Source organism: Prunus mume, linkage group LG8, assembly GCF_029339155.1.
Source record: "Prunus mume cultivar Tortuosa linkage group LG8, ASM2933915v1, whole genome shotgun sequence".
Lineage (NCBI taxonomy): Eukaryota > Viridiplantae > Streptophyta > Magnoliopsida > Rosales > Rosaceae > Prunus > Prunus mume.
The window spans coordinates 14,762,701-14,784,766 of record NC_142705.1 but is presented as its reverse complement, the minus strand read 5'-3'; the positions used below and the strand labels follow the sequence as shown (position 1 = coordinate 14,784,766).

At 38.1% G+C, this 22,066-nt stretch overlaps 1 protein-coding gene across 1 annotated transcript; it reads right to left on the bottom strand.

Moving 5' to 3' along the window:
• Positions 1–7,395: 7,395 nt before the first annotated feature.
• Positions 7,396–8,797, bottom strand: LOC148914808 (uncharacterized). The gene has a single exon (XM_089042961.1). The coding sequence runs from the start codon at positions 8,775–8,777 to the stop codon at positions 7,455–7,457; it is 1,323 nt and encodes a 440-aa protein (XP_088899087.1). The 5' UTR covers positions 8,778–8,797; the 3' UTR covers positions 7,396–7,454.
• Positions 8,798–22,066: the final 13,269 nt, after the last annotated feature.

The following is a 22,066-nucleotide window of genomic DNA, read 5'->3' as shown; positions in this document are numbered from 1 at the left end:
CCCTCTCCTCCGAAACATAGATCACCAGACTCATAAGCCACTCGTGTTATCCTCAAATTAATTCAGCATGAACTTACTCCATTATCCCAACTTATTTTTATGTCAATCATCTCCATGTCCTATGGACATTTTGATAATTCTCGCATCATGCTCGATTTTCCTTGCCTAATCACCAATATGTATGAGAGCTAACATGTTCCCACATTCTGAGATGACCAATGGTTTTCACCCACAACTTTTGTGATGGAAAAAAATAAAGCAGACATTGATGGAAGAGTTCAACTACGGACTAGTACTGACCTTGTTGGTGTTATTTTTTCGGGTGTTGGTGTTGGTACCAAAAATGTTGTTGTAAGGTTATTCGAATTAAAATTTGGTGCAAAACACCGAGTGTGTGACCAGGGTATTTTAAAACAGGTTATGTTAACAAGGCAAACAATTGTGGGGTTAGATACTGGCCGGTAGTAGAGTTAGATATTGGTCAGTAATGAGGTATGATATGATTTAGTCTTTTCTTTTTTGGTAAAAAGATTTACTTTTTAGTAGCATTGATATCTGTCATCATTTTCCATAGTAGGGTATGCGACTCACCCATATCCGTGCAACAAATTCATTTTGAATTATTTGTAGAAAAATGGAGGATTTAAGGGTTCTTAATTAAACTTGTTTCAAAAACCCAATGGAATTTTGAAGATTGTCTATCATCTTTTGATCTACAAGCGCCATCCTCTCTCTCTCTCTCTCTCTCTCTCTCTCTCTCTCTCTCTCTCTCTCTCTCTCTCTCTATTGGCAGTTTACAACCACAAGCCTTCTGCTTCCCTTTCTGGCAGGCACATGCTACCACATAGATCATGCATCTCCTAAACCATATCAGTCGCAGGTTATAACAAATCTAAGCCTAGGTTCTATGTTCTTATTATTATTGTACTGAAATCATCTTTGATTTTAAGTTAATAGTATATTATGACAACTTTAAGATGTGAGAATGTAAAACAAAAAAGAAAATTGTGGTATGTTAAATTAAGATAATTGATAACATTATGTGTTGGGTTAAGCTCCAACATAACACAATTTGCATCTTTAATTAGGAGTTGCCTACAATTACATTGCAAAAATAGAAAAAGTAGAAAACTGATAATTTTCGATCAATAATGTTGGAACCATAACTTAGCAATCAAACAGTTAGTACTTGAATTTTGTAGACACAAGTAAATATTCTGAGTTATGTTGTCAAAGCTAAGTGAATTACTAGGAATAGTTTTCTTATTTTATTTCTACAAATGGAACCATAACATATATAAAACTTCTTTATATTGGAATAGTTCCTAATGAAAATGGAACCATGGAAATGACCAATTATTACACTAATCTATCTTTATACTAGAATTGTTTTAAATAAAAATTCAATTTCCAACATTCTGAATTGTTTGGAGTTCTATTATAGTAAATATTAATATGGTTTGTGAGTTTGATTTGTTTGCTCCTATAAGTGTATTCTCATTCCAATATGTTTTATTAGGTGGTGATGGGACTCTATATTGACTTAAATTTGAGTCCCAATGATGATGATGATGGTGAAGAGCATATTGATGGTGGATGTTTAATTAATGGAAATATAAGGTTTGTTGTTATAAAAATTGGTGGTCATCGCTCTTACAATCATGAGGAATGGATTGAGGTAAGATTTTCTTGTATAAGGTACGGAAAAAAGAGTAAAGTAACTCTCTTAACCCCCAAACCTTTCTTGAAAACAGATTACAAGGCAATCTTACATGTGAAAAAATAGGAAAATGGCATGTTCATAATTTTGTGAAAGATCATCACCATAAACTATGTCTGGAGAGTGCACACACCTTTGCATGCCACAAAAGATTTGCAAGTGGAGTGAAGAAGGAGCGGTTCAGTGAATTGCTTTCAAAAGTTTGTGCGTTGGATGAAGCCTTGAAACAATGTACGCAAATTATAGGAATATTTTGTAATATTGCAAACTATCTGATTATTCCCACTTTAGCGAAGATCAGTTAATTTTCCTGTTCATTTTGTATTGGACTTCCCTTGCCACACTTACGACCGTCATTAAGGATGCAGCGCGTGAACATTGACATTGACAGGCTAAATCAATTTGGCGCCACATGGACATTGACAAGTTCGGTTGGCACAAACTCGAAACACTGGATGTTGTACGAAAATTTATGGATCGTTATTGGAGGCCTAGTTCAGTGCGGCAATGTTCATCTTTTCAAGAAAGAAAGTTATCATTGAGGGATCCAACAGCTCATCATGGCTGCACGTGGTGGACACAAGTCGGCCTTGTATCTCATATGCTTATGGAACATATCTGATGAAATGAGTGAAAATTCTATGTACATATTGGAGTCCTTTACTAATGTGGGAGATATTAATATCAAAGAGTGTAGGGAAAATGGCATTTATGCCATCTGCCACATCGGGTGATTGGATTATTGGGTTGTACGAAGTTTTTGTCCCCAAGGAATAGTGCTTGCGAAGTGTGACAAGTGTTGAAACTCTGAGTGTTGCATAAGTGTTGTTGTGGCTCCCAGACAACTGTGGTGGCCACAATACCCTGATGACAATGAGCATAGTCGTTACGAACTGGGAACATCGGTAAGATATGAACATTTTGTAGTACAAGGTTTGATGGTCATGTCTGATTCTTCATGTTTTTGTTATACGATGCTAGGTTGTCTGTAAGTGTTGTCAAGACGTACTTGTTATGTGAGGGTAATACTAATGACATTAAAGCACATGTGTATCAAAAAGAGAGACAAACTAACAATCTAATTTTATTAAAGAGACACTATACAAACTAACATTACATATAATATATTAGACAAAGAGTCATGTCAAAACGTCAAACTCAATAATTTAGAAGAAATCGTATCAAATAATGCATAATAATAAAAGAAAATAAAATATATCAGAAAGTAAAACTAATAAAAGGGACGTGAAAAACTTGAGAAAAATAGTGGAGTATTGGGGTTTAAGTTAGATCAACTCCCCAAAATGTATCATACAATATTATTATTTTTATATACAAATGGTTAAAACACATGATTTTTTCCTTAATTTATATGTTAGTGGGATGCATACAAACTTACAATATATATGACCTTTGTGAGTAATAGAAATCTACCCAAATAAATTAAATGGAACAAACTTACAGTTTTCAGCTTCTTTAGAATGGTAGTTAGCTTATCCACACTCGCTCTCCTCATTAGTGTGCCTTGTTACACCAATCGCCTCTGATGATTAGAGTACCCATGCGCGCCCCACATGATGTTGATGCCCTGATTGTTGCTTGTTCTATACTATTACTCTAAGAAGGTATGATCAAGCCCAAGGTTTTCTTTGTAAGGAAATCCCCAAGTGAAGGCATGTCGCCGTTGGTGTCACTAAATGAGAGAGCACCACGATGATCAAAATCAGAATTTTACAACTACTATGGTCTACCATGGTATGTTGTGCGCACTAACATTATTGCATCTTCTCCAATACAATCATGACAATCTTCGCGAGACTCTATGCTCATCCTCGATTTTATAGATCACATATTCCATGATCAGAAATTATTTTCAATAGGATCATCAACAACTCGTGTGGACTTGTTGTGTACGTCTAGCCGACTAGTGCTTCGTTTCCTATGTCTAATCACAAAGTTGTGTGAGACCACAATATTCCCTACAAGTACTTTATTACCTTCATTATTAGTAGCGCACAATCAATCAACTCGTTAGTAAGTTTGGACAACATCGATCTCTTCATATTGTACAAGTGTTAACAAAATCCTTAATTTCTTTGCCCTCACTATTACAAACCACACCTGCATTTTTCAACTACCTTTACTGTGTACTTATCTAGAAAATGCTCAACCTATTTCATTCTCATACAGCCTAGCACTTGGCAACATATAATCTTGTAAAATTCATACCATTTGCAACTGCAATATGCTTGATTGACACATTTATCATGCACAATCCCCTTAACTACTAAAACCCCACCTTTACAAATTCCATAAAACAAAGAAGACTTTTCCATTCCTTGATGCAGCGGAACAAGAACAAAATATATAATTTTAACTCCGTTGATTCTAAGAATGCCCGGAACTAAACTCTAATCTGTTAATTCTGAGAATACCCAGGAAAAGAGTAAAGAGATGAGAGAAAAATCTCAATCTTCATTCAATAACAAACATCCCTTTCTTACAATTTCATGCATTATTTATAGATGTCTCTCAATCAAGATGAGATAACTCCTCACAACTCACAAAGATGAAAAGACTCTTCATAACTTTATTCATGAACCTACATAACTCCCACATACAAAGAGACACTTATTTGAGACACTTATTTGATATAGGTTATTAAGACTTTCCTCATACACGAACGTGATCCCAATGGTCCATGTATGTATTTGCTAAACTCACTGCATCATCCTCTCTCGGTTGACAAAAATTCGCCCTCGAATTTGGATCATCATCGGAGTTGGAGCCACGGAAAGGAACAAGATATTTCACATTGAACACATCAGACGTGCGAATATGGCTGGGAAGCTTCAATCTGTAAGCATTCGGATTAATCTTCTCAAGAATTTCCACAGGTCCAATTTTGCGAGCAGCCAATTTGTTATATTCACCAACAGGAAAACGATCCTTGGTAAGAATGGCCCAAACAAAATCTCCAACATTAAACTCCATAAAACGACGCTTCTTATCAGCATCATGTTTATACTTGCTAGTAGCGTCCACCAAGCGCTGTTGTGTTGTGCGATGGACATTTTGGAGTTGTGAAATCAAATCTTCAGCCTTGCCATGAACTCTCTTTAAATCAGCAACATGGGCTAAATCAATTGGAGCTCGGGGATTGTAGCCATAATTGACAAGAAATGGACTAAAGCTAGTGCTACGATTAACTGAGCGGTTAAAAGCAAATTCTGCTTGATATAATTTCTGATCCCAAGACTTTAGATGTTCACCCACCAAACTTCGTAATAAATTACCCAAAGATCGATTCACGACTTCGGTTTGTCCATCGGTTTGTGGATGGTAAGCGCTGCTGAAATCAAGTTTGGTGTTAGATAGACGCCACAAACAACGCCAAAAATGACTAAGGAACTCTGTCTGACACAATGGACAAAGGCAGCCCATGAAGACGATAAACTTCCCGAAAAAATAGTTGAGCAACATTGATGGCATCAGTAGTCTTCTTGCAAGCCAAAAAATGGACCATCTTGGAAAATCTATCTACAACAACAAAAATGGAATCATTTCCACGTTGGGTGCATGGCAAACCAAAGACAAAGTCCATACTAATGTTGGTCCATGGTTGACTTGGAACAGGAAGTGGCATATAAAGGCCAGCATTCGAAGCGACACCTTTGGAAATTTGACAAACACGACAGCCCTCCACAAATTTGGTGATTTCTTTCCGCATGGAAGGCCAAAAGTAAGTATTCATCACAAGCTGCAAGGTCTTGTCATGACCCAAATGACCTTCATTATGCAATTCTCGAATAATTTTCAAGCGTAGGCTACTAGCAGGAACACACAATTTATTTCCTTTAAATAGGAAACCATCATGCAAAACAAAATCTGTATGCTTTCCAATACCAACATCAGGAAGTATTGGTCCAAAATATGGATCAGATGACAACAATTCACGAAACGAATCAAAACCAAGTACCTCATTTTGCATAGAAACCAAGAGTGTTGAACGACGGCTCAAGGCATCGGCAACCTTGTTTAAAGATCCTGATTTATGCTTGATAACAAAGGTAAACTGTTGAATAAAAGCAGCCCACCTTGCATGCTTAGAGGAGAGCTTGTCTTGGCTGTTAATATGTTTCAAAGCATCATGGTCAGAATAAAGAACAAACTCACTGTAGGCAAGATAAGAACTCCAATGCTTAAGTGCTCGAACTATGGCATAAAACTCAATGTCATAAGTGGAGTAATTTGACTTAGAACCACTCAGCTTTTCACTAAAAAATGAAAGAGGCCTTCCTTCTTGGCTAAGTACAGCACCTATGCCAATTTTGGAAGCATCACAATGTAACTCAAATGGTTGAGTGAAATCTGGCAGGATAAGGATGGGAGCTGAAGTTATTTTCTGCTTGACTTGTTGAAAAGCTTCCGTTGCAACTTCAGTCCATAGAAAATGTCCGGCCTTCATGCAATCTGTTATTGGCGCCATAAGAATGCTGAAATTAGGAATAAAGCGGCGATAGAAGGACACCAGCCCATGAAAGCTACGCACTTCATGAATATTCCTTGGGATTGGCCAATTTAAAATAGCTTCAACCTTGGACTCATCAACTGAAATTCCATCCTTAGACACCACATATCCAAGGAAAATAACACGGTCTGTCATGAACACGCATTTATTCATGGCTGCGAAAATTTTTTCCCTGTGCAAGACTTTCAGAACTTCTCGCAAGTGCTGAACATGCAGATTGTGGTTAGCACTATAAATTAATATATCATCAAAGTAAACCACTAAGAACTTGCCAATAAAGGGACGAAAAATTTCATTCATCACACGCATAAAAGTGCTTGGTGCATTAGAGAGCCCAAAAGGCATTACCAACCACTCATATAGGCCATCACGAGTTTTAAACGCCGTCTTCCACTCATCACCAGGCCGTATACGGATTTGGTGATACCCACTTTTCAAATCCAATTTCGAAAAGATTTTTGCTCCACTCAATTGGTCCAAAAGATCATCCAACCGCGGAATAGGAAATCTGTAGCGGACTGTAATCTTGTTAATTGCACGGCTATCCACACACATCCTCCATGTGCTATCTTTTTTTGGTGTGAGTAAGGCGGGTACTGCACAAGGGCTAAGACTTTCCCGAATATGTCCCTTGTATAGAAGCTCTTCCACTTGGCGACGAAGTTCTTCATGTTCTTTGGGACTCATGCGATAATGTGGTCGATTGGGCAAAGTCGAACCAGGCACTATGTCAATTTGGTGCTGTATTTCTCGAAGTGGAGGTAAACCACTGGGAAGCTCACTTGGAAATATATCTTGGAACTCTGCAATCAGACCTTGGGCTGCTTCTGGGATGCCATGTTGTTTTTCACATTCTTTTCCAATCAACACATAAACAATCCCTGATTTTTTAATCTCATCACTGAACTGTCTCCTTGTTAATAGAGTATTAGTTTCCACAGTTATTGATGGCTTGGAAACAATCTCCTTATTGGGAAATAAGACAAGTCTGGTCTTGCCAATCAAAAAGCTATATGTATTCTTCTTTCCATCGTGAATTGCACCCCTGTCATATTGCCACGGCCTCCCCAACAAAATATGGCACGCGTCCATAGTGATAACATCACAACACACTTGATCTTGGTATTTAGTATCAATGGAAAAAGAGACTAAACAGCGTCTTGAAACACTTACGTCATTGTCTTTCTTTAACCATGATAATTTTTAAGGATGAGGATGCTTCTCTGTCTCCAATCCCAACTTTTGAACTGCCTCTTCAGCAACTACATTTTCACAGCTACTAGAGTCAATAACAAGTCGACAAACCTTGCCCCTAATTGTGCATGTGGACTGGAAAATATTATTACGAAGCCATGAATCACCATCAGCTGCTCGTGGAGTGAGACAAACCCTTCGAACCACTAATAAAGGACCATTATCACCATGAACATGTTCTTCTTCAAAATCGTCATAATGGCTATCAAACTTGGGGTCTTGTTCAATATTATATTGCTCGTCTGTTGGTGTGTCTTCATTGTCAATGAATAATCCCTTCTCGTACCGATCTCCCTTCTTACAGTCAGCCATTCTATGCCCAGGTTCACCACATTTAAAACAGCGTGTTGCAGCTCCACTGGTTCCGCTAACAGCTGTACGGGTAGGTGAAGGGTATACTGGTGGTTTTCCAGTTGGTGCTTGAGAATTGACACTTCGAGACTGAATTGGGGATGAGGTATTCTGGCGATTACTACCACTACCTTGCATTCCTGGCTTTCCATTCATTTGCTTTTCTAATTGCAAAGCTCGCTGGTGTGCTTCAGAAACAGAAATAGGATCAAATAAATTCAATGAATCTTGAAATTGAATTCTCATACCTCCAATATAGCGAGATACCAACTGATCTTCAGACTCTCCCAAATCAATGCGGGCAATCAATTGATAGAAGTCTGTTGTGTATTCATCGACAGAGCGAGAACCTTGCCGCAAGTTCTGGAGTTGTTGATACAATGTTCTGGAATAATTGTGTGGAAGGAAGGTGGATCGCATATACTTTAGCAATTTTTCCCACGTATCAATTTTCTGCTTTCCCTTTCGGACTCGAGTTTGCTTCAGTTGCTGCCACCACGCAGCCGCTCTGCCTCGAAATCGAGTAGCCACTAAGGGAACCCGCTTGTCTTGTGGCACATCCTTGAAATCCAAAACTTCTTCAACTGCAGCAACCCAATCTAAGAATTCTTCTGGCTGCAAACATCCTTTAAATTCTGGAATTTCGAGTTTGAAACCTGACTCCCATCGTCCATGATCTCGTGGAGGGACATGTCTTCTCTGTCTATGATTCCCAAATGGATTTTCAATTTCTTCACTTTCATAATGTTCTTCCTCATCTTCATGACGACTTTGAGATCGGTTCTCGATATTCAGTGCAGCAATCTGTTCTGCGATCATGTCAAACCGCTCCTCAAATTGCTGGATTCGTTCCTCCAAACGTGCGTACCTTACATCCTTAGCATTTTGTCGTCCACCGCGGCCTCCGCCCCTTAGAGCCATAGAGCTAGACTTTTTTTTTTTTTTTTGGGCACCAGGATTTCGAAGTGCAAGCTAAAAGCCCGCTCTGATACCAACTGATGCAGCGAAACAAGAACAAAATATATAATTTTAACTCCGTTGATTCTAAGAATGCCCGGAACTAAACTCTAATCTGTTAATTCTGAGAATACCCAGGAAAAGAGTAAAGAGATGAGAGAAAAATCTCAATCTTCATTCAATAACAAACATCCCTTTCTTACAATTTCATGCATTATTTATAGATGTCTCTCAATCAAGATGAGATAACTCCTCATAACTCACAAAGATGAAAAGACTCTTCATAACTTTATTCATGAACCTACATAACTCTCACATACGAAGAGACACTTATTTGAGACACTTATTTGATATAGGTTATTAAGACTTTCCTCATACACGAACGTGATCCCAATGGTCCATGTATGTATTTGCTAAACTCACTGCATCATTCCTCCACCTGAACCTTGTGAAGTATTGGACAAGTGTACATACTTGAAAACATAAAATGTTGAATAATACTTAATACATTGTTTGTTGTCATTTAGATTAACAATTGATCTTGCAAAATAGGTTTCAAAAAAATAATTCATGAGTTTGAAGCCAATACACATGAAATTGCAGAGTTGACAAATATCAGATGACACCAATCAAAGAGAAATAAGAGCTTAGAAAACATAAAAGACTATTCAAGTATTGCACACATACCCGCCATTTGAGTTTCCACTGACGTGCAGAGTGAAGGTTGAGGTTTTTCGTACTAATCAACATGATCAACAACCACCTCATTATGTCGCTCCTAGGCAAGCGCCTCATCAAAACGTGTTATGTATTTCACTAATGTATTTCGTCACTATACTATTTTGGTTATTTTTGGTTCTGGATAACATAGCACCCTTGTATCTCTTGTGATGACTAAATTTTTCGATCGAGCCCTTCTTTATAGCACACATATGCTTTCCACAAAATCTCCCTTGTGTAAGTTGATTTTCTACTTGAATTTATCCGAGTGGCAAAACTAGCTTTACTTGCATACATATTATACAAATTGTATACATTGTCCAGAGTATCAAACTCAACCCCCAATTTTGGTTCAAACTTGACACTTACTCCCAGTACCACACACATGCCATCCCTGAGTACTTGATCACTGTCTCCTCAAGGACTTTCAACAAGGTTTTCCACCTTTATGTTATCCTCCATTTTATGAAATATTGCAATAAACCCTAAGTATTGCATGATTTCGAGAACCCATTACTACCATACTAATATAGTAGCATATATTTGCAAACTGTATTCACTTAGATGTGAATAAAAATAATTATACTTAATGTAGCAATTACCCATTCACTCACCCAATGCCAAAACCTAATCAATAGAAATGAGCTTTTTCGTAATTAATGAGATACCTAACTTCATGGTATCATACTAATATATTAGCACATACTTACCTAATTGTTCTAGGGTCTTCTTACCAACTTTTTGGTTGAATTTTGATGTTGATGAGGTGGATCTCCATCAAATCTCCTTATTGAGTGGAACTTTTGATTTTGGGGATCTACTATCAATTGGTGTGTTGAGTTTAGGGGTGTTTGGGAGACGTTGTGACCATGTGTCCTGGTGGAAGTTTAGTGGGATTTTCTTTTCCACTTGTAGGTGTTTCCTATCCTCAAGTCCCAAATCGGTAGAAAGTTATCATCACTCATATAGTCTTCTTACAGCACCGGATGCAGTGGCTTTATGGATCCTCTTATGTTTTCAGTTCCCGATGAGTTGGGTTTTCAAGATGTAAAATTGTTTGCTCATTGTCTTGCAATAGTGTGGTTATTATTTGCAAGAGCCTTCTATGGGGCTGTATTTGTAATGCCAATTTATTAATGAAATTGTTGCGGCTATAAAAAAACAAAAAGTGCTTGACATGTTGGTGATTGATGAGTTACATGTTACGTTATGTGACTTCCTCAATGTGTTTTTATGTCACCAAAGTTTTTGATGTCTACATGAAAAAGCACTTGTGAAAAAATTCAATTTCATTGGGTTGGGAAAACAAATTGGCTACATTTTGTTTAATTAGAGATTTAATTGGCAAACCAATGTGTAAAAAATAAAATAAAATAAAATAATTTTTTTAAAAAAAAAAAAAAAAAAAAGGAGCAACAAGCATTCTAAATTGACTAGACATACATTATGGTGCATTCATAACTTGATGTAAAAGTTTCACCCAACCGACACACATGTTCATATTGGGAAATTATGGTGAGGCAAATATGTTGGGACACATTTTTATTATTGAACATAAGATTGAAAACATGAAATACATGGCCAAGCCTTCAACTTTTTAATTATTATTTTTAGTTTTAGGCAACAAAGTAAATAATGTTAAATGGACATTTAATGATGTTTGTGCATGGACCCACGTGTAGTGGTCTATGTAGGGTTTGAACATAAGTTCCATTTGTTGTTCAAAAAACACAATTTATAAAATTATTTTATGCTAGTTTGGGGGCTTGAAAGTTAAACTAGGGGTACAAGATCCAATTTAATCCGCCTAAATTGATCGATCAAATCCAATTCAATCCAACTTTAATCGGTTTCGATGATTTGGCGGATTGGATTCCCTAATTTCCAAAATGACATGATTGGATCGGGTGTTGGATTTGCTTGTGAGGATCCAATCCAATCTAGTTAGTTTCATGGGTATTTTGCTCATTAGGTAATTTTCATTAAGAAAGTTATAAACATTTTAAGTAATTTGATGAAGTTATGTTTAATATAATATAAAATCAAAATAATTTTCTCTAACATTTCATTTATATTTTACATTTATGTATATTAAAATGTTTGATTGTATTAATTGATGATAAATGTTTTATGTTTCATTATTATCTTTTTTCATTATGGAAACTGATCATCAAATCCAATCCAATCCAATATCAATTTGATCGGATCAGATCAAATTTAAACCTCTAATGTGATAACATTCATAGTACTGATAAGAAGAATAAGAAGAAGAAGAAAGGAAATTTCAAAGAGAATTGTATTTCTTGAATCGTTCTGTTAATCAGTTTCTACAGAGAGATTGCATTATATACTTGGCCTTAGCTTTGCTTAGCTTCTAAATAACACAGTAACAACTTAACTAACAGCATGTGACACCATAATTAATCTAGTGCTGACTCAGCTTAGCTGTTATACAAATGGTTTATACAATTACCCTCCCTCAAACTCAGCTGATTCCTCAATATGAGATTGGTACAATGCTTAAGAAATATGGGGTTGTGCAATCCTTTTGTAAAAACATCTGCAAGTTGTTCTTCTGTTGGCACATATTGTACTTCAAGATCTTTGCATTGAACTCTTTCTCGCACGAAGTGAAAATCAATATCCATATGTTTGATACGTGAATGAAACACTAGATTGGAGATAAGAGCCAATGCAAATAGATTGTCACAGTACAAGATAGGAGGTGTAGGAAGACACATAAGTAAATCTGCAAGCATTTGATGAATCCATGCTAAATCTGCCGCAGTATGAGCCAATGCAAAATATTCTGCCTCAGTGGAGCTGCGAGACACAGATCCTTACCTTTTAGACTGCCATGAAATTGGATTTGCACCAAGGAAAACAACACAGCCTGTTGTAGATCTTTTGGTAGAAGGGTCTGTAGCCCAGTCAGAATCACTATATGTAGACAAGTGCCAAGGACCAGGACCAAAGTGAATACCATATGTAAGAGTACCCTGTATATACCTCAATATCCTTTGAACCATATGAAAATGAACTTCAGTTGGATTGGTCATGTACTGGAAGACTGTGTTTACTGAATACGCTATATCTGGTTTGGTAAAAGTTAAATATTGTAAAGCTCCAACAATGCTTCTATATAGAGTAGGATCCTTCAAAGGTTCACCACTAGTCGACAACACCTGAGTATGCGGCTTACAAGGTGTTGGACAAGGTTTACTTGTAGTCATACCAGCCTTATGCAATAGATCCCGTATGTACTTGGTCTGATTGACAAAGATTGTACTAGGTGTAGGATATGACACTTGCAGACCTAGAAAGTAAGTCAATTTACCCATGTCTTTCATATCAAACACGGATCCAAGATCACCAATAACTTCTTGAATGAGTTGCTCATTAGAACCAATAATTATTATATTGTCCACATATAAAAGTAACACAACTAGATCATATTATGTGGACTTCACGAACAAGCTAGGATCAGAATGAGAGGCCCTGAATCCTAGAGCTGGGAGACACCTTGTAAACTTTGATTTCCACGCCCTTGGTGCTTGTTTCGAGCCATATAGTGACTTATGCAATTTACACACATAGTGAGGATGTATAGGATCTTCAAATCCTTGTGGCTGCCTCATGTACACTTCCTCTTCCAACTCTCCATGCAAAAATGCATTTTTAACATCTAATTGTCGAAGATCCCAACCTTTCATAGCAGCCATGCTCAAAACAATCCTGACAGTAGTGTGCCTAACTACTGGACTGAATGTTTCAGTATAGTGAAAACCGCTTCGGCTAAACCTACAAAGTGCGGCAAGCCTAGCCTTATACCTTGATACTGTGCCATCAGCATTCCGCTTGATCTTATAAATCCATTTACTGCCAACTATGTTGGTGTTAGGAGGTGGAAGAACTAAACACCATGTCCCTTGCATCTGTAAAGCCTTAATTTCTTCACTCATAGCCTTAATCCAATCAGGGCTAGAGGAAGCAACCTATAACTATTTGGTTCATCCAATGCTGTGTGAAAACACGAACTAAAACATTGATAATCAGAGAAATCCTTTTTCTAAAAAATACCAGACTTTGCTCGAGTTTGCATACTATGTGTATTATGAGGAATAGACATAGTAGTAGAAGAAAGAGATGCAGCTGTAGCTACGAGCTGTGAACCAGTATCAACATTAGAAGATGACCCAAGAGGGAATGACATCACTTGAAGTTTGGAAGCTAAAGAAGCCAGAAAATGATCAGAAGATTGTAATGCAAAATCTGAAGCGCGTAATTCTGAACTAACATCATCAAGAGGCACATTAGGATGTTGAGAAGGAGAGGAGGAAGAAGATAATGTTGGTTCTGCAGTGAGAGGCAAAGGAGATACTAGAATAGGAATAGAACTAGGAGATGTGGATACTGGAACAGGCTGAGACTGAGGCTTTGCACACTTTGGAATTTTGAATGGATAAGTATTCTCATCATGAATTACATGTCTGGAGATGATACATGTTGAGTCTATCCTTAACAACTAAAATGAGTTATTAAAAACAGCAACTTTAATTCTCGCAAGTGCATGAACCGTTTATAGTATAGCTTATGTAAATACTAGGTCAATTCCACGGAGAATGGTAACTTGGTTTCAAGTTAAATTACTTAGAATGCTAGAAAAACATAGAACAAAGAAACTGACTAACTAGATAAAGGCAAGGTCGAATTCAACAATGCCTCTTGCTAATTACTCAAGGTCTAGGACAGAATCCTAGCACCACACACGCACTCGAAATGGGGGGTTTTGTTGTTGAAATGAAAGGAAGAAAGTGAAATGAAAGTGCTTGAAAGTGAACACTGGACAGATTGTGAAACAATAATTGAGAGGTGTTAGAGCATTGGAATTCACTACTAGTTTTCCTATCCAAGTTATGAATGCATAGAAATTGACTCAAGCTTCATCAACAATAGATTATCGCATACAAGCCTATGGTATCTAGGTGCAGGATGCATGATTCTCCTAAGGCATGTAATTGTGCATGGTATCTACACAACACGTGATCTCTAATATGCAACCTAAGCATGGTATCTACTTAGAATAAAGCATACAAGAGTCATTAAGCTCCATGAGAATATGATAATCACACAAGTCCTAGAACATGGTATCTGTCCTAGTCAACCTATGGTTATTAACCCCTTGAATGATTCTTAGGCCATTCATATGTTGTTTGTAAAAGGAGAGTAGAATTTGTGAATCTAAACCCCTTCCCAACCTGTGCTAGATGCATAAAATCCTAGTTAGCTACTCCAAGAAAACATATATCAAGCACATAATAAACTAGAGATTAACAACTTGATAATGAAAGCAAGGAAATCAATTAACTATAAAATCATCCATAACATTGAATATTCATGACTAGGGCTTCATCCTAAGCCCTAACTAAATGGATTAGTTAAACATAACTATGAATATAGAAAATAAGAAATACATAGATAAGATAAAAGAGAAGAGAAGAACTAGCTGGCAGCAATGTAGTTCCCAGGACAGCTCTAAGCTCTCTTCTCTTTTTGTGGTGAAGCTGAATGTGTGTATGAGAGTAATGGATGAAGTGAAAATGTGTATCTGACTCTCCCTATCTCCTTCTTGAATGAGTGTGCAGCTCTCTATTTATAGAGTGCAATTTCATCCTCCCCTTTGGCTGGTAAAGCACACCTCACTTAGCTGCTCCCAGCTGCTCCCAACTACTCCAGCTGCCCATACATGCCAATGCTCCAACTGCCCATACTTGCCAATCGCTGCCCATACTTGCCAACTGCTCCAGCTGCCAAGTACATGCTTTGGTATGGTTTCTTTATGGAAATCTTGACTTTTGTTCATCCTTCTGAGTTCATAAGCTGATTTGACTCCCATGTATGGCTGCCCATGTGTAGCACATGGCTCTAGGGATGTAGCCACATTAAATGTGATGGCAGCAAACATGACATTTCTGTGAACTTGGTTCAGTCTTTGACGTGCTGAGGGCTCCAGATTATCCAGTTGGGCTGAAATTTGGATATGTTACAATAGACACCCATTGGAATAACTTCCATCAAGGATGTCTCCTCATCCGACCTGTGTAAGTTGCTGAAATGAGGCCTGCAAAATGACCTACAAAACTGAACTGACAAGGAGTGTGGCCCAAATTGGGTTTGTCTTTAAGCTCATATTCCTCTTATCCCAATCAGCCCTTAACAAGCATGGATTGCATCAAATGTGATCTTTGCTGTCTTAACCTATAAAACAAACAAAAAGAGGTAAGTGACTCAAAATAAAGAAAAACTAAACAAAATTACTAAGCAAAGAAGGGATGCAAATGTGTGAAATTATGACCTTGTCAATACACTTGTCTTGCAATTTATCATAACATAAAACCCCCTTATAACCAGCAGCATATCCAACAAAAACACATTGTGTGGTCCTAGGTTGTAGCTTATGACAATTATAGGGTTTGAGATAAGCAGTACCAAAGACTTTAAGGTGCTTAATATCAGGCTCATGATGAAATAACCGATAATAAGGAGATTGATGCTCCAACACCACACTGGGCATACGATTAATCAAGAATGCAGCATGAAACCAAAACTGAGTTGGTAAAGCAACATCATTCATCAAAGTAAGAGAAGTTTACCAAATGCCTATGTTTCCACTTAGCAAGTCCATTCTGCTAAAGGGTGTAAGGACAAGACAGCTGATGAACAATCCCTTTAGAAGACAAAAACTCAATGAATGCTTTGCTAACATACTCACCCCCACCATTACTCTGAAAGAACTTAATGGAAGCAGAAAAATGGTTGGAAAACAAACTTGTCAAAAACCTTATATTTATTATGTAAGGGATACAACCATACAAAACCAATGCATTCATCTATGAATGACACATAATACCGATAGCCATCCAAGGATTTACATGATGATGGCCCCCAAACATCACTGTGAATTCTATGAAAAGTAACAGTAGACTTGCTATGAAAACGAGAAAATGGTAATTGATGCATCTTCCCACTCAAACAATGAGGACAGATGAAAGACTGACTATTATCACAAACTGAAATGTGAGATTTATTTAGCATTTGCTTAACTACAATATTAGTAGGATGACCTAACCGAGCATGCCACAATGAAGATTTGACAAGTTGTCCAAGATAAGCTTTTGCCTCTGTGTTTTTATGCTGAAGTGCTAAAGAGCTGGGACAACAATATAGGACTCAAATCACTCTTGCCCGTGAGAAGAACTTGCTTGCTAATTCTGTCCTGTATTGAGAAACCAAATTGATCAAAAGCAATGAGACAATCACTGTCCTTACACAATTGATGCAGTGAAAGAAGATTAGCAGTTAGATGAGGAACATGAAAGACAATAGGCAATTTAAGAGCAGTAGTAGCACAGGGAATACTAGTAGTCCCAACATGATCAATTTTCATACCTGCACCATTGCCTAACATTGCCCTCATTAACACAAGGTGCAGTAGTTTCCAGCATATGCATATCAGAAACCATATGATGACTAGCACAACTGTCAGCAAACCATACTGTGTCTGGAGAAAACGAGGTCTAAGCTATCATAGCTGCCAAGGTAGGATGACAGGACCCATGACAAATCCTGTGGAATTCCCGACATCACACCGATGTCGGGCCCACTCACTAAAACTATAACCTCATTTTCCAAAAAGGAATAAAGGCATGAGACTTTCTACCAAAATTTCACAGAGTCTCCCCTGTAATTTGAACATTTCCTAACATTTTCAACCTGCATAAAACACATTTGATATCACCAACCGGCAGCATGCATAAGATAATTCCATGCAATTCACATAATCGGCCTTCGGCCTTCAAATACTCCCAACAACCTACCAAAAAAACTCTTAAGTCAAAAATAGTACCTTAACTAATGCAAATAACAAGCTCAAACATAATTATTAATGCCAAATGCAATTTTCATCATCTAACTTCCCAAATATCCAACATACTAGGCTCTAACCTCCTAACACGACTACATCTCATTTTCACCCAAATTTCAAGACCAATGACAAGGTCCGAACCAATCTCAATAAAACAACATGAGTAAAGTTTAGCCCGTGGCTGCACCTAGGCACTACCCTAGGCTGCCTACGTACCCTTACTAAGGAATCAAGCCACACATAGTTCTTTCCACAAAAATCCCGATTCCAACAACATACAATCCATTACAGCAATACAAAAAGATAGACTCTAGAATTTATCCATTTCCCTTTTCTTTAAATCATAACCTACCAAACCTAATCTTTTTCAAACCTTTATCCTTAATTCATCTCCCTAATAATCACATAATCTCCCCATATGCCGAAATATCCAACGCCACGTATGCGGTCTATCTCACACGCATGAAATTCCAACGCCACGTGTGAAACCTAATAATCACATAATCTGCCCATACGCCGGAAAATCCAACACCACGTATGGGGTCTGTTAACACGCTGGAAAATCCAACGCCACATGTGACCTAACCATCACATAAGCTCCCCATACGCCGGAAAATCCAACACCACATATGGGGTCTGTCTCACACGCATGAAATTTCAATGCCACGTGTGAAACCTAATAATCACATAATCTCCCCATACGCTGGAAAATCCAACACCACGTATGGGGTCTGTTAACATGCCGGAAAATCCAACGCCACATGTGACCTAACCATCACATAATCTCCCCATACGCCGGAAAATCCAACGCCACGTGTGACCTAACCATCACATAATCTCCTCATACGCAGGAAAATCCAACGCCACGTATAGGGTCTGCCAACACGCTGGAAAATCCAACGCCACGTGTGACCTAACCATCACATAATCTCCCCATACGCCGAAAAATCCAAAGCCACATATGGGGTCTGTCTCACGCCGGAAAATCCAATGCCACGTGAGACCTAATAAATCACATCCAAGCCCACGATGCCCTTTCACAACTTACCAAATCACTTTACCCATACTCATCTAACCCATCATTTCAATTATTAACCTAATATCCAAGAGCTTTCATACACTAATATAAAACACTCACAATCCCCCAGTTTAAAATAATAAATTAATCCCGTAATCCCACGTAATCAACTTAACTCAAATAACGGTCATTCTAGTACTCCTCGAAGGGTGAAGCTACCTCAAAGGTTCACGGTCACCCGAGGGGTCAAACTACCTAAACTTAGTCAAACGGGCCCACGGGGCCCACAACCTTTGATTTCCGATCCTAAAAATTCCAATGGGTCCCACAAGGTTTAGGATACACATCCTGCAAGTGTGGTCCCGATTGAACGGTTGGATCACTCCCAATCGCACGATCGGATGGTTATTATAAAACACAAACTTCAAGTTATTAAATCGGAACATCCGGGGCTCCGATCCACGATTCGTGAATTCCTACACGATCCTAAGAAGGTCTAGATTGACATATATTAAATTTAAGACTATCCAACAGTTCAAACCTATCGAACCCAGATAACGCACAATAGGCGATATCCAAAGCGATAACACCTATGCCTTCGTGAGGACTAGGAGATTACGTCGGGACACAATGCCCTTTTTCTATATTGCCCACTCGCCGGCAGTGCTTGGGTGTCCAAAGCGATAACACATCGCTAGAAAAACTCAAAATCACGGCTCAAGACTCCTACCCAAAGTATAACACCCTAATTGGAACCAATTTTGTTCTTTGACCTACCCCAAAAACTGACCGGAAGTAGCTGGAAATTTCGATCCCAAAACTGGCCGAAATCCAATTCGAAAATCAAGCAACCTATGCTCAAAATTGATGCAATCCTACCCAACCATTAGCTAGATCATGAAAAATAGGTGACAAAGTATACCTCACTTGCCGGAATCAGTGGCGGGATGATGGGGAACGAAGTCGAGAAATTCAGCTAAAATCGACCGCTTTCTCCTCAATTTTCTGGCGAAATCACGACAAGAAAGCGGCATGGCTTGGCTGAGGTTGGAAGAGGATGGTGGCCTGATCATTTTGGTACCACCAGTTAACTTTGGTGGCTGACGAGAGAACGGCCAGCCAAAACGTGGCCGCTGCCGCGAGAGAGAGAGAGAGAGAGAGAGTGCGCGGAGAGAGAGAGAGAGAGAGAGAGAGAGAGAGAGAGAGAGATGAGGGTTTTTCTGATTTTTATCAAACCCTTTTCACAATATTTACGATTGTACCACTGGTGATGTTTTGCTCATAACTTCTTCGTCACAGCTCCAATTCAAGCTCACTACATGTCTACGGACTCATCTCACCGTGCTCTATGCAATGGTATAGTCGAAATTCCCAAATTTCTTCCAGGTGAAAAAGTCAACTTAACCCTAATAAAATATTCTATGGGTAAAATGGTCTTTTATCTGAATAAATTAATATTTACCTGTTTATTTAGGACCGAGTAGTTACATAGGAGGTGGTGCAGAGCCTTGAAACAAATAATTGGAACGTTGATAGCAGTCTAAGGCACTGTGACCCTTCTTGCCACAAATCTAACAAGAGATCACAGTAGTGGAGGAATTTGAAGAAGAATGCCTATAGTAGCAGTTTGGAGCAGTGTGTCCACCCTTACTACAAATTTGACACTCCGGTACCACACCGGGCCTTGGGATAGAATTCACGGAGCGCCCCATGGATGCACAACCACGTCCAAAAGAAGGTCGAGAACTGTGTTGTGTGCCAAAAAAGGCAACAGGAGTAGGAAGTAAACCAGCACCCCCAGACAGGGCCGTTTCTTGAGAAAATCCAGGAGTAGAAGTAGTGGAGGTATGACGATGAACCATAGCATGAATTGGAGTCGGAGAAGACACAACACGTGCCCATACACTCTGCTCAGCAGCAAGTAGTTGACTAGGAAAATCTTTCAATGAAATAGAAGTGTCACGAGCCACAAGCACGGTCTTGATCATATCGTATTCAGCAGGGAGTCAATTCAAGGCTGCAATCATGAGATCATCATCAGACACAGAGACTCTAGCAATCGAAAGCTGGTCGAGAATATGTTTAAGCCGAAGCAAAAATTTCTCAATCGTATCAGCACCTTTCTGAGCAGTCTAAAGCTCTGTTTTGAGATGATTAAAGCGAGCACGGGAGACGGTGGCGTAGCGATCAGTAAGACTCAACCAAGCCTCTCGAGCAGTCTTACTTCCAATAACATACTCAATTGCTTCATCAGACAAGGTCGCAATGTGTAAGCTAAGCAACGCCTTATCAGCCCTCAACCATTCACGATAAGCAGCTGTAATAGTAGAAGTGACGCGTTCCTCTCCCACAATCGCAAACTTAGGAGGAGCAATTAGCGTTCCATCGAAGTGACCAAACAGGTCATAACCTTCCAAAACGGATTCAATCTGATAACGCCATTTGAGATAGTTTTCATCATTCAACTTGATAGTGAGCATGCCTAGAAGACTTTCAATCTTGAACGGAGAAGAAGTCGCCATGAAAGCTTGAGGTATCGCAGAAGAAAACTGTGCACGAACTAGAAATCAAAGAACAGCACCACGAAGAAAAGTGTAGAAAGAAGGACTTTGTGAAGGAATTCGATATCCAATCTATATTGGATTGGATGCAGATTGGTGAAATTGTATTAGTTTCGAATGTTGTACATCCCTAGTTTAAACCTTCATGATCATAGTCATTTGTTGATGTTAATTCTATATCGGGAAATTGAGCTTTGCTTATAATATTTTAAATGATATTGGGCCTCAAATGATTTTGAATTAGATTATCACATTTTAATATGGTATCAAAATTAGATTCGCCCATGTATGAAGCCCAACTGCTTTTGTCCAAATGCTCCAATAGATGAAATATGAGAAGTTAATTTAACGATACATATCATTTTCAACTGAAAATTTTACTGTCATAGAAAAATATATATATATATTTTTAATTGTGACAGAAATAATTTTCACTTAGCTTTCTTTCAAAAGGGTTTAGTGTAACTTGAGTATGTGAGTTTTTGATGAAAGGATTACGATGACTATGACGTGTGGATAGAGAATAGTTTTAGCTTAATGAGTTATTCTAAAAATAAAAAATTAACAATTTATGTATAACTTTTACTAAGGTGGAATTGACAAAATGTATCAAGTGTTGGGTGGAAAGAGTCAAACGTTAGAGTAATGCTAGGGCATGTTTGGTATTCAATTTGGATCCAACTTTTTAAACTCAAAAATAGAATTTGAGTCCAAAATAAAGAAAACCTGTTTGGTAACCCTATTTTTAAAAACTCAAACTCAAGAACAACTAAAAAACATCACAATTATTAAAAATAAAAAATATATGTTTTTTTAGTTTTTTTCTGACAACCCACAAGTTCTCAAATTTTTAAAATTTGAAAACAGTTTTCAAGTTGCATACCAAACAAGTTTTTGAATCTTAAAATAGATTAAGAGCTCGTTGTTTTTAAGAAAAATCAAAGTTTTTGAGTTCTCTATGTGAATAAGATATCAAACGGCCCCTAATATTTTCCACCCCAACATGATGTGGTACTGTTTAATTTGTTAA